Genomic DNA, 12,500 nt, shown 5'->3' with positions numbered 1-12,500 from the left:
AGAGCACTTATCTTTTTCATGAGATTATTATTCAACTCTTCCGATAATAGTCTTAATGGTTGATAGAAGCTGTATTATTCCAAAGCCAACAAATCCCCCCGCCAAATGAGTGCCACGAATTTTCATTTTAGGATAGAATTTACAGAATCCAGCTGGTTTGGTACACGTGAATGTTTGTGAGAAAGTCTCGACAAACACTGGCTACATTTTCCCAGTGTAAACATGCTAAAAACATTACGCACACGACGCGTACGTGCGCGCGTGAGAGTAAAATCGACGTAAAAGTTGCCAAGCTCACGGACCAAATTAGAGCAGAGAATTTCTGTCAATTTTAGGGTGAAAATATTGGTATGATAGTTTGCTGTATAAATATTGGTTTCAGTGATAATACCTTAACAACAACCGAGGTGACATGATGAAAAGACCTGTCTTGATGTGACGTTGTTACGCGTCAACGTCACCGCCATGGTTGGTTGGAAACCCTTTTAATTTACTCTCTGACAACTGAAAAATCCTTTTTTGTTGAAAAGTTTAAAACAAACTGCACAGCAACATCTTGTTGGCTCTTTATTCACTTACGCAATTCAATTACTGGAACCAGTGTAACTTCCGTCAGCCATACCATGATTGCACGAAATTTATACTGATTGCAAATGCGGAAAACGATGTCTATAACTCCAATGAATCGATTAGCACAACAAAATGTGATCATAAAATTGTCATCATCAACATGCACGTGTTTTTGGCTTTTTATCATTTCCCCTACGTGACGCCATACATTTCATGGTTGAGTAATTTTGACCAGCAATTTTAGTGAAAAGTAATCAAAATACACATTTGACCAATTTTCATAATTTTCGGCCACATAGTTAAATATATTTCGCTATTATGCTATTATGCGTTTCTTTTTCCTTTCAGTATATTTATTTATAGCATGTTTAAGGGTGTCGTCATAAATTTGTACATAATGATAATTATTTTATTTTCTATATTTCTCTAACAGTGTAAACATCAAATACTATATCAAATAGGATACCTTCTGCAATTTGCTCGTGTAAAATACTGAATTGAAATTAAGAAAAAATAAGGGGGAACAGGACCGAATATTCCTGTAACTCTGTGAAAAAATAATTATAACCCTTGTTGACAAAGATTAGCTTTGTCCTTATTTACAATTCACTTTCTTTTTTATTTATTTATTTACTAGATTTTGGTTAAATTTACTGATTTTTTTAAAGTCTGTTGTACAGGAGACTAATGTAAGATTTACATAATTTGTGGTAAGCAAAAAAGTGCTTGCTTTCAAAATTGAAAAATTTTGAATGCAGTATAAATCAACAGTAAATAAAAATCGATCAAAGGAATGGTTTATATTTAATTGAGAAATCAATGCAAACGTCCTGATAAATTCTCCTTTATATCTACACGATTGAAATCAATGAATAGTATATTGTGCGAAATTAAAAGCAAATGGAATATTTGATTTTGGGGACCTATTCCAACGTTTAATATTTAATCTTCTTTGCTGTTTAGTCATTTAAAAGAAATATAAAAGGTAGACGGTCCTAGGTTGTTTTCTATTGTTACGCGCTATGTGCCATGCATATTGATGTATTCATTGCCTTAAGTAGCTTGCGTTAAATGAACCGCGTTTAATGCCCATAAAATACCATAAAGTTCTCTAAATATAACGAGGTCTGCCGTGGGAAGTAGGCTGCAAATGTACCATGTTTCAAATATATCGTAGAGCTTCGTAAATAAATAAGTATCATTTGTACAAGAAATAAATTCTCTTGTTTTAAAATAGCAAAAAATGAATAGATTTAAAGTTCTCCCTACGAAGTAGAACAAAGAAAATTGTATGCCTTCTTGATCCCTTTTACTTAATCGATGGAAAACACAATAACGATGTATAAACTTTCACCTGTGCTTGATATTTAACGAGATTTTGCATGTATATGAAAAGAGAGGGAACAGTCCTCGGATGAAATATTTTGGTTGAATATTCCTGAATAATTTAATTATTTATGATAAACCTTAGAGAATGTTACATGGAGATTTGCCTTCCTTTGCCGGGGTATATAAGGCAGAGAAATGATTGAGGTAGGAGTTTAATTTTTGTTTACTCAAGGATTGATTATCAACACTTATTGTTAAAGCCAATCGCTACGAAAACCTGATTTTCTGTCTGTATTAGATCTTGTTGGTATAATTTGTCGTAGAAGTATCATAAGGCGAGAATGATAATATCCGCTCTAACTCATATGCATGTTTTTCAAAGCTTAATTAGAAAACTTGTAGTCTATTCGTGGAGTTTGAAAAATGTATTATACAGAATAAAATTGAACTGATTTGTTTTAAATTCTATTTTTTTTTAAATTCTCTTTTGTCTGTTAGTTCCAAACTAAGAATCGTGATCTTAGGGTAAATAATATCTTAAACAAAAAAATTGAACGTCATTACGAATTAAATATTTTGTCGAGAAAGTAAAATTCCACGTCCATGTTCTTTGCAAAAACCGTTGTATATCAACAAGCAAATTTAACCAATCTCACTTACGATTGTTTCCTTACATAATGGAAACACTAGCAGTTAATCATTCTGATAGCATTTTCAATGATAAACTTTATTACTCCCTCCTTGAGATTTTGAATGGAGTTTGCTTTACAATAAGCCGTGCTCCTATCAAACCCCTGCCTTATCTACAGAGCTTTTGTTACTGTATTTGCCCTTCTCGACGACTTCTTGATTCTTTCCCGGAGATGAAGAGTTTAACAGTTTTACGTGGTGTACAGGTATAAACTGTACCTACCCGGATCGATCCGTCATACCCGAATGTTTTCTGCAGACAGGTAGGAGTTTGTTAATTTTATAACTTTAATGAACGTGAACAAAGTTATGTTTCAGGCATCATTAGATAAGCAAGTCCTGGAAGTAACTTATAAAGGCATCAAGTATAATAATATTGAAAAGCTAAATATTTTTAATATTATACTTTTAAAAAAAGGTTCATCTAACATTTCCATTTTTAAATTCCTATGAGCATGCAACACCTACATTTTAAGAATAATTTTGATTATAAACTATGCTTTGTAATCTGTCAAACACACATTGAAGGACAATAAAATGATAAAAATTGGTAGTAAAATTGATTACTTTTACCATGAATTACATAAGCACTCTCCAGAAGTTATAAATATTACGATTAAAGGAGGTCTGAAGTCATTTTTATTTGTAGACCAGTGAATGAACGATAAAGCAAACGTTGCACATACATGAAAAGAAAATGTATGCTATTTAAACTTTTGCTGACACAAGCGGTGTCGAAAAAGAATAAAAATGTTTAGAAACAGTTTTGTCGTCGTAATAAGATTAATCCATACTGCCTTTGATGAAAAATCTCTTTTTACACGAGATTAAAGTCTTACCGTCCTGCCAAACGACATTCATACAAACTTACTGAATACGTGTGGCTAAAATAGCGATTGATAGGCAAGAATACACGGAGCTACGATTGTAATGTGGAATTCCGTCTACCAATTCAGTCTCTGCCAAAATAGGTCCTCGAAAATTAACCCTGTCCATGCATTCAAACTTTGGTGTCGGTATATTGATTAGATTATTTACAGGAGAGTGTGTTTGAAAAGTAAAGCAATCGCTGAAATTTTTCAACCTTATCAAAGTTTGTTCATGTGCAACTTGGAAAGCAAATATAGGAAGAACTGTTTTGGATTCATTGTAGACACTAAGCATACAACTAGCATCCTGCATGTACAGGGAAAAAGTGCTATCGATCGTGTGTGGTTTTAATTTTCTGGGACTCTCGCAAAGAAAAGTTTATTTAATTATTGATCTTAGTTTTGTCATGCATTGGTGATTGCTGCACAAACATGAATTCAAGATGCCGCCAAATTACACGTTGATATTCAGAAGGTAAATTTGAATTCTCCTTAATAATCTTAATAGGTAGATGAAATGGCGGATTAAGACATACCCATTTTTGATCAATATGCGGAAAGTTTGTTCCTTAATGGATCTGTGTTTACATTCAGGAAAACATTACTCTAGATGCATTGTGTACCTTGTCATGTGGGATGAGTAATTCATCTAATAAATGGAGGCTTCATTAGGCATCTGTATGGCGGATTTGTTGACGAAACACATTCATAATAACTTCCATTTAATATCGGATATGGAATTTGTTTTAAGCCTTTCCCGAAACCAAATAATATATTTATCTAGGTTTCTGATTTGAAGGATTTTCTTCCATACTCATAAGGTTGAAGGTAACTTAGAAGGGAAATTCTCCTTAGAAATTTCTCAATGAATCGTAACAGCATCTATATCTTACTTTCAGGACTTTGGGGAAGGATTTGTATTTAGTCCAGTTAACGTCGTTGCAACCAACGGGAACCACGCTTTTGAGCACGTCCGTGTGGCCCCATCAAAGTGTCCAGTGAAACCCAAGATGGAGGTGGACAGCGATCTACAGTGTCCAATCTGCTTGGAACTATTTTCCTATCCCATAATTCTTCCATGCTCCCACGTGCTCTGCAGATCTCCTTGCGCAGAACATTTGTTTGATTTCAACTTTATACGATGTCCCGTTTGTCGAGATAATTGTTACGTGAGTGGCGGGATCTCTAGTTTGCCTAGAGTAATTGCTCTAGAAAATATCATAGAACGCTACAAAGCGGACAGAAGCTCGAAAGAAAACATCAATCAACAAGAAAAAACCCACGATGCCTCACTTCTAGATGTTTCCGTTTCTAGTCAATCTGACACAGGGACCGAACTGTCAGTGCTATGCCAACTTTGTAATATAGCAAAGAAAAAAGCTAAAAAGTCTTGCCTAGATTGTAACGTGTCTTACTGTTCCAATTGCCTTCTCCTGACTCACCAGAAGAAGGATCCTTTCAATACCCACGAGTTGGTATCCCCTCGAGATGATCTTAATCGGTCTGTGAATGGTATGTGCACAACTCACGCAGACCAACTTTCCTTGTATTGCAAAGAATGTTGCGTTCCAACCTGCATGGCCTGCAAAGATTCCAATCTTCACAAAGGTCACTTCATGATCACTATAGAAGACGCATATACAGACATAAAGGTTTGTTGCTACCCTTTTAAAGTATATACAACATTATTAACTTTATTATGACAATGAAAAGAATTGTGTCAGAGGATAACTTTTTTTCATTTTAGGCTTCAATTGATAAAAATCTTCAAAAATTAGGCAGCAGTCAGGATAAAGTGACAACGGCTCTACAGAATCAGAGAGATAATTTAAAAGAAATGCAGGTAGGAGTATTCCAAAAGAGCATAATTTCAAGATTAACAAAATTCTTTGGACTCTTTTAAAATAATAACTAGAGTTTATTTTCAAAACTGCATGTTGTTGTCAAATTATTTCAGCAAAAGATAGACAGAAAGCGGGGCGAAATCAACGCACAGTGTGACATGCTCTTAGCTGAAATTGAAAATAAGAGAAATTTCTTCCTGGCGGATCTAGAGTACGAGGAACGCATTCGTCAAAATGAGCAAGAAGAACTGATAAAAGTAATGGAGCGGATCTTAGGATCTTCACAGGCGTTGTATAGTTACACATCGGAGGTGCTAAACGAGGATGTCAGTGAGTTTCTAGAGGTACGTATATAAATGTAATACATCAGGTGGTCTGAAAAAATTCATTATTTCATGACCCTCGAAAAGACTTGGAAACCAATTTCTTATCCGCAACTCCTCTTATATAACTGAATGAAATTTATGAGAATTGCAACGAATATTTATTACATAATGCTATTGTGCAACCCCTAATTTACTATTTGATCCGACACTTATTTCGGGTCTTTCATAACAAAACATAAATATTGCTATTATCTTCATATGGGAGACGGGGCTATCATTTTGTGAGCCCAGTGCTCATTATACCTCTAGTTTTTAATAACTGTAATCTGGTGTTTAAATTAACTATATTCCGGTGTCAAAATGAATAGTAACTTCATATTGTCTTAGAAAATCTAATATTCTATGCAAATTCTATGATATAATGCAGTTTACCTATTGTTTGTAATGAATTTTGTGTCACTCATTATTTCTCGGTCTTCTTTTAATTATATTACCGTGGTAATTTTTCACACAGCAAAGTACAGGTTGCATATTTCCTTTTCTAAAACTCAATCAAAATATGCACATCGTCCTCGATCCTTCGGGTCACCATTCTGTCCACAAGTGAAATTAAAAAGAAACAAGATCATTTGAGTGTGGTAATAAAATCTGTAATGTCAACATTCTCAGGATTACAAGTGTTTGAGGGACAAACAGAATCAGGTTACACATCTGTTTACCTAGTTATACATGTCAAATATAAATATGTAAAGCATGTAGACAATGAAATTTAACTCACATTAAATTATTTTTTTTATTCCAGGTGGCAAATACATTAAGTGAAAAGTAAGTATTATAAATTCTAGATCTAGTTAAACGTTCATGATCAAACGACATTTCCTTTCTGATAGATTTTAATTATCTATTGAATTCTTCAATATGGTTAAACGCATTTTTTGGGATTATGAAAAAACACATTTGCAGACGAACTTCAAACACAAAATTATTTTTCTTTTAGTTGATCTTTTAAAAATTGCAGACTAGTGAAGGCCACCATTGACTGTGAAACTGCACAGTTTCAACCTTCCGACTGTGACGTCTTGCCGGGAAAACTTGTAGATTTCAGAAAGGAAAGAAATATCATAAGAGACATGAATTACTTACTTGGTATTATTTTTGATAATCCTTATTCTTAATATAACACATATGTTCATGCTAATCTGTAAAAACATTTTGCAAAAACTATTATCAATCTCTTGATATAAACTGAACATTTCTCAGATTTCAACATGACTTGTTCATTTTAGCTCCTGTAACACCAAGTGTTGACGTCACGCGGTGCTCCAGGAGTGAAGACACTGTCGTACTAGTGCTCTCCCCTCCCAGACACTCACATGACGTCATAGACGAATACCAAATTCACTATTGCTCAGAGGAACAAAAGAGTCTTGAAATCGAGGTATACAATCCCTGATCTATTAATATGACAAAATATGATCTGAGGTGATGATAAAGCTCATTGTTTTAATCTTTACCAGATAGTAAAAAATACAACTAATATCATAAACAAAAAGTTGTATCTAATTCAAACATGGTATTCGTTTGGAGTTATATTTTCCAAATAATTTATACTAATATTATACCGTTCATGGAAGCTCAGTTGGTAGAGCGCTCGCTCCGTGATCGGTAGGTCGTGAGTACGTATCTCGACTGCGACTGACCCAGTCGATAAAATGGGTAGCAACTGTTCCTTCGCCATGCGTTTGGCACTTTGAAGTGAAAGTTGCGGGTCCTTCGGATGAGACCTTAAAAACCGAGGCCCCGTGTCGGCGCCAGGCGTTTGGCACGTGGAAGATCGCTAATTGCTCAATGGCCCTGAGTGCCGAGTAAAGGTCAAAACTTGAAGCCCTTCACCGGCATACGGTGACGTCTTCATATGAGTGAAAGATTCTCGAGAGGGACGTTAAACAATATACATGTACAATCAATCAATCAATATACGAATATTATATATAATAAAGTTCGCCTATTGGGCAAGATAATGTAAAACATAATTTCTGAAACACATTCAAGATTTTATAGCAGTGAAGAAATGAATAAAATTCCGCTGACAAACTATAACAATTTTAGAAGGATTCTTCAAATTAAGGCGAAAAAAGTATACTGAATATTAAAATGAAGCTGAAAATTAGCATGTTAAATTTTCAGGATACTTTGATTGTCAAAAATGTCCCAGAGGACAGACTTGCTGCGAAAAATGTTCCAAATTGTTCAGGAGTGGTTGTGGTATTAGTTGAAAATCTTTGCAAAGCAACAACCTACTATTTTTGTGTAAGTGCTAGCAATCAGGCAGGAAGAAGTGCTAACTCGGAGGTTGTTCAGTGTACCACATTACTGCCAGGAGAAAGTGTCATTCCAGGTTTGTTTATAAAATTCTCATTAAAATTAGTTTTTAAATTATTTAACGTTGTGATTAGTTGGGTACTTAGCACGGAATTACTATTCAAAATTGCATGATACTTACTTGATGCTCTTTCTTAATTCAGCTCCTGTGATTGTTGAAAGCCTTTGTCGGCAGTTCGCCACGTCTGTACAGATTTACAGTTCTAGCCCCCAGGACATCGCCGCTGAGCAGCACATCTCTCACTTCCTGTTGTATCGCCCTCGGGGTCAGAGCCGAGCTTGGCGAACACTCTCCTTGTATGGAAGGCAAGACCACAGGGTATTCGGTTTACAGGCCAGCACGGAGTATGAATTTCTGATTTTAGGGTGTAATCAAAGGGGCGAATGTCAAGTGTCTAATAGAGTCATTGTCCAAACAGAACAGTCTTAACGACAGTCAAAGTATCTGTGTATTTTTAATCTTTCAATATAATTGAAAAAGAGTTTCTATGCAAAGAATTCAATTCAAAGGACAATTTCAATATCACGATTTGAAAATATGTTTACATCAGTATTTTTATATATTGCAAATACTGTTATACTGTGATATTATTTATTGGTAAGTTTATTTTATTTGGTATTTCAAGTATAAACAAAATCGTAATAGTTTTTCATTCAAAGATATGATCAAAGATGATAGAGTTTTTGAAAACAAATTGCACTGGAGTACCAGGAATACCAAGTAAAAAATTTGTATCATAAAATGCCTGTGGAATATCATTTTTCAAAAGGATTTAGTGCAAGGACATAACCTACTGTTTTGTTTTATTAGAATTATTCAACTTCATCGTAAATGCTAGTCAGATTTTGATATTGTTTGGCTGTGTTTGAAAATGTGATACATGTATGTAAGCTAGGTACAAGATATTTTTCGAAGAAATCGAAACCATGAGATTTGTTTTATTATTTTTAATTTAGGGAATATATACGTGTGATTAAAGTAAATGAATTTTATTGAAAAAAAATATGCATAAGATTGTTAAATGGATGCAGTGGACCAATTTGTTAATGTTTGTTGATGAAATCTTAGCTACTGTATGGTGCTTTACATGTATTAAATAATTTTGTACACTGCAGTATTTGTGCACGCGCACTGCACGCACTGGTAGAGATACAAACGTGTACTCCGCGTACGTGTTGTTGGTAATACACTTTAGTTAATGAATTGTTACCACAATATCAGTTTTTCACGATGGTTATTTATTGAATAAAGTATTTTTTTTATATGTTTTTGCTTTTTTAATTCACAAGAAAGGTATGCTTTATTTTTATTACAGAATAATGTACTGAGTATTTAACATACATGTACCTTAACTAAAAAACATTAAATTAATATTTTATACTTTTAAAAGTCTCATAAGACAGACACATGCTCATTAATTGCAAAATGCTAAAACAAATACAGCTGTACATGTATTTGTATTAAAATATAATTTTAAACAAGCGTTTTTCTCATCTCGACATCACCAGGAAGAGTCTGTATCGCCGGTTTCCAGTCCTTTGTAGGTTGTAATGAAAGTCTTAATCTCTGTCAATATACAAGGTTGAGATATTTTTATGATCTCACCTTTAATTTGAAATACAATTGCAAAAGTCTAAGAGAAATATTTTCAATATTTTTCATCTAAAAATATTTTGCTTAAAAGCAGCTATGAAATGCATACAGAAAGATTATTTTATTCCATGACAGTGGTAAAACGGTTGCTATTGATTTAGAACTTGACTTACTTGCAGAAGAGGTGTAGAGTTGTCCCCCGTGTTTAAGAGTGTTGTTACCATTCCTACCGGTATTGACACTAACGATAAGATAGCTATCACCCACCCTATTCCCACGGCGTATGATGGGTACTTATAATCACCGTACTCTACTGGCGAATAACGAATTAAGCTGACAATCCAGATAATCTAAACAAAGCAATTCAACAAAGAATTGTAAGAAATGGACAAAATCATTAAGAATCGTACATTATTGCTTGGTATATGTATGTCGTATGGTATTTAAAAGTAGAATTACAGAAACAATATATATTCATATCCGACTGCTTTTAATGTTGAATCGTAAAGACTGTCTCGTTACGAAGAAAAACTAACCAATATCACCAATGGAGTTACAAATAGCCACATAATCTTCCATAAAGGCGTTGGTTTATACCCGATCATCATTTCCAAATCTTTGTAAATTCTTTCCACACCTTAAAAACAAAAAAATCTTTTTATCAATAAAGACATCAAATAAACCTTAGAATGATATAAAAGCAAAATTATCTCTTTAAAAAAACAACATACAAGGTACAACATTTTAAACTTTTATAAATTATTCTTTGATGCAAATCATTCTATTAGCACGACTGACAAAAACAGCATGCGATTTGAAAAAAAAATGTTTCGGTATTTTTCCAGTGCTTCGAAGAAATTGTAATAGCCATGCAGACAAATGAAAAGCTCACAGAAAATGTTCAAAAAGGAAAACTCACTTTCATCCTAGATCTGAATAACAAAGAATAACAGAAAACGAAACGTGCTAAGAGTGTTCTTGCATTTGTCTCATACAAGAAAATATTGCACATTTACTTCAATAACCTAAAAAATATACTAGTATTCGTTAATTTATTGTTTTAATTAATATAAATAGCAACAGAAGTAAAAATAACAGGAAATCCCTTACCATAGAGCCAGGCCAATGACGTCACTTCTAGAAGTGTCAACAACATTACAGACACACTGGCACAGTACCAGTCAATGAGGGTTAGGACATAGATACCACCCTAAAGGAATCAATGTAAACAGTAACAATTTGTTATTAAAAAAAAGGCAAGGTCAGATACATTTTAGGTTAATAGAGTATAGTATAGACTAGAGTATAATATTTGCTTTAATTTAGGTGACCGTAGTTCAACACCAAGGGGCATAACTGCAGAATAAAATAATGAGGATCTTGTAAAAAAAAATTCATTTCTTTCGAATTGATCCTTTGTACATTAATTACTAATTCGGTTTTATATTATAAAAAAGTAACAGATATAGCATAAAATATGACATCCAATGACCATTCCGAAAAGCTAATGTATATCCTTATGGTCATTTATGTATATATACCTGCGTTATACATGGGATCCCAAGCAAGAACCCAATAAAACAGAGTATGCCTGTTAATGAAGTCTTCCATTTGTTTAAAGCTTTAGGGAAATTGTCATGTAAAGCACCTGTCAAAGTTTGAATGTGCACCATCTAAAATGAAACTAGTGCTAATTGTAACGGGGACCGTTACAGATGTTCCCCAAACGCTCCCCAACTCCCTTTTGTGCCTAATTCCTGTAAGACATTTTTAAAATACGATCAGTATCGACGGATTTCATCAAAGAATTATAAAAGCTACAATGATCTCAACTATATGTCATTTAATGCATTGTACGCGCAAGCACGTGCATGCACATGCAAGATGATCATGGCATGTTGTCTAAACCATTAACATATCTATATTTTGTAAGAATCTATAAAAAAATGTTTAAGATATACATGCTACTGTTTCTTAAGTATATTGGTCATTTTGCGTATTTTGCGCGCGCACGTGCATGCATGCATGTTCGTGCATTCAATTTTGATAGTACCATAATGTAGGAATCAATTATACCTAATCATACTCTAAATTTCATCCCGTTTTGTTGAAAACTAAGAAAGCTATAGGCATTCAAAGTTTCAGCCAATCAGATTGCAACACACATGCATGCGCATGCTTTCATGCTAATTCTTATATATCATGCTGTAGATCTTCATAATGTATAAGCATGTTGAAAATTTCAAAGGATTCTGTCGAAAAACTAGAAAGATGTTAAGACTTTAGTTTCAACCAATCAGAGAGAAGCGCATGTGCATGCGCGTGAAATCTTGCTATTTTGACCATGTCCTCTTGTCTATGCTTCTAATATATCCTTATATTATGAGTTTCAAAGCATTTCATAAAAAAATTATAAAGTTACATCTATATCAATTATATTGGACATTTCTCGTGTTGCACGTGCACGCTCTAGGAAGCACACGTGCATGCACATGCTTTCATGATAATTCTTATATATCAGGCTGTAGATCTCCCTAATGTATGACTAAGTTCAAAATTTCAGAGTATTCTGTCGAAAAACAAGAAAGATATGGAGACTTAAGTTTCATCCAATCAGAGCGAAGCGCACGTGCATGCGCGTGAGATCTTGCGTTTTTGACCATGTCATCTTGTCTGTACTTATATATCCTTATATTATGGGTTTCAAAACATTTCATCAAAAAATAGAAAAGTTACGGCTGTATCCATTATATTAGTCATTTCACGTGTTGCACGTGCGCGCTCTTGCAAGCACGTGCGTGCAAAATGACCTTCATTCCGCAAATCTACATAACATGCCTAGTGACCCTAAAAAGGTTTCACCTTGATCAAATGTGGTTTACGAGATCATTCGCGG

The 12,500-nt window shown here is 34.0% G+C and overlaps 2 protein-coding genes across 3 annotated transcripts; one reads left to right on the top strand and one right to left on the bottom strand.

The window, feature by feature from the left end:
• The first annotated feature begins 2,050 nt into the window (after window positions 1-2,050).
• On the top strand, window positions 2,051-9,066 carry LOC134261148 (E3 ubiquitin-protein ligase Midline-1-like). Of its 2 annotated transcripts, none has more exons than XM_062743605.1 (9): window positions 2,051-2,103; window positions 4,358-5,110; window positions 5,206-5,301; window positions 5,416-5,646; window positions 6,431-6,453; window positions 6,647-6,774; window positions 6,915-7,066; window positions 7,816-8,026; window positions 8,154-9,066. In XM_062743605.1, the coding sequence occupies exons 1-9, from the start codon at window positions 2,095-2,097 to the stop codon at window positions 8,438-8,440; spliced, it is 1,890 nt and encodes a 629-aa protein (XP_062599589.1). In that variant the 5' UTR covers window positions 2,051-2,094; the 3' UTR covers window positions 8,441-9,066. The 2 variants fall into 2 exon arrangements, with proteins under 2 accessions (XP_062599589.1, XP_062599590.1); XM_062743606.1 differs by lacking the exon at window positions 2,051-2,103 and adding an exon at window positions 3,834-3,933.
• Window positions 9,067-9,357: 291 nt separating this feature from the next.
• On the bottom strand, window positions 9,358-11,273 carry LOC134261147 (sodium- and chloride-dependent betaine transporter-like). The gene is made up of 5 exons (XM_062743604.1): window positions 11,146-11,273; window positions 10,715-10,814; window positions 10,141-10,241; window positions 9,778-9,954; window positions 9,358-9,577 (listed from the first exon to the last, which is right to left on the bottom strand). Exons 2-5 carry the CDS (start codon window positions 10,758-10,760, stop codon window positions 9,485-9,487), a joined length of 417 nt encoding a protein of 138 aa, XP_062599588.1. The 5' UTR covers window positions 10,761-10,814; window positions 11,146-11,273; the 3' UTR covers window positions 9,358-9,484.
• Between the last annotated feature and the right edge of the window lie 1,227 nt (window positions 11,274-12,500).

The sequence above is a fragment of the Saccostrea cucullata genome, unplaced genomic scaffold, assembly GCF_032062105.1.
Source record: "Saccostrea cucullata isolate Sc308-1 unplaced genomic scaffold, CSIRO_AGI_Scuc_v1 ctg12514, whole genome shotgun sequence".
Taxonomy (NCBI): Eukaryota; Metazoa; Mollusca; class Bivalvia; order Ostreida; family Ostreidae; genus Saccostrea; species Saccostrea cuccullata.
Note: the sequence above shows the minus strand (reverse complement) of the source record. Positions and strands in the feature narration are given on the sequence as shown.

Excerpts from the sequence above, each read along its gene's own strand:
- LOC134261147 (XM_062743604.1), bottom strand. The coding sequence starts at position 10,760 with ATGTTGTTGACACTTCTAGAAGTGACGTCATTGGCCTGGCTCTATG. Across the intron at positions 9,955-10,140 it reads TAACTCCATTGGTGATATTG|ATTATCTGGATTGTCAGCTT; the intron begins GTTAGTTTTTCT and ends TGCTTTGTTTAG. Across the intron at positions 9,578-9,777 it reads ACTCTACACCTCTTCTGCAA|AGATTAAGACTTTCATTACA; the intron begins GTAAGTCAAGTT and ends GTATATTGACAG.
- LOC134261148 (XM_062743605.1), top strand. Across the intron at positions 5,647-6,430 it reads ATGTCAGTGAGTTTCTAGAG|GTGGCAAATACATTAAGTGA; the intron begins GTACGTATATAA and ends TTTTTATTCCAG. Across the intron at positions 8,027-8,153 it reads AGGAGAAAGTGTCATTCCAG|CTCCTGTGATTGTTGAAAGC; the intron begins GTTTGTTTATAA and ends TTCTTAATTCAG.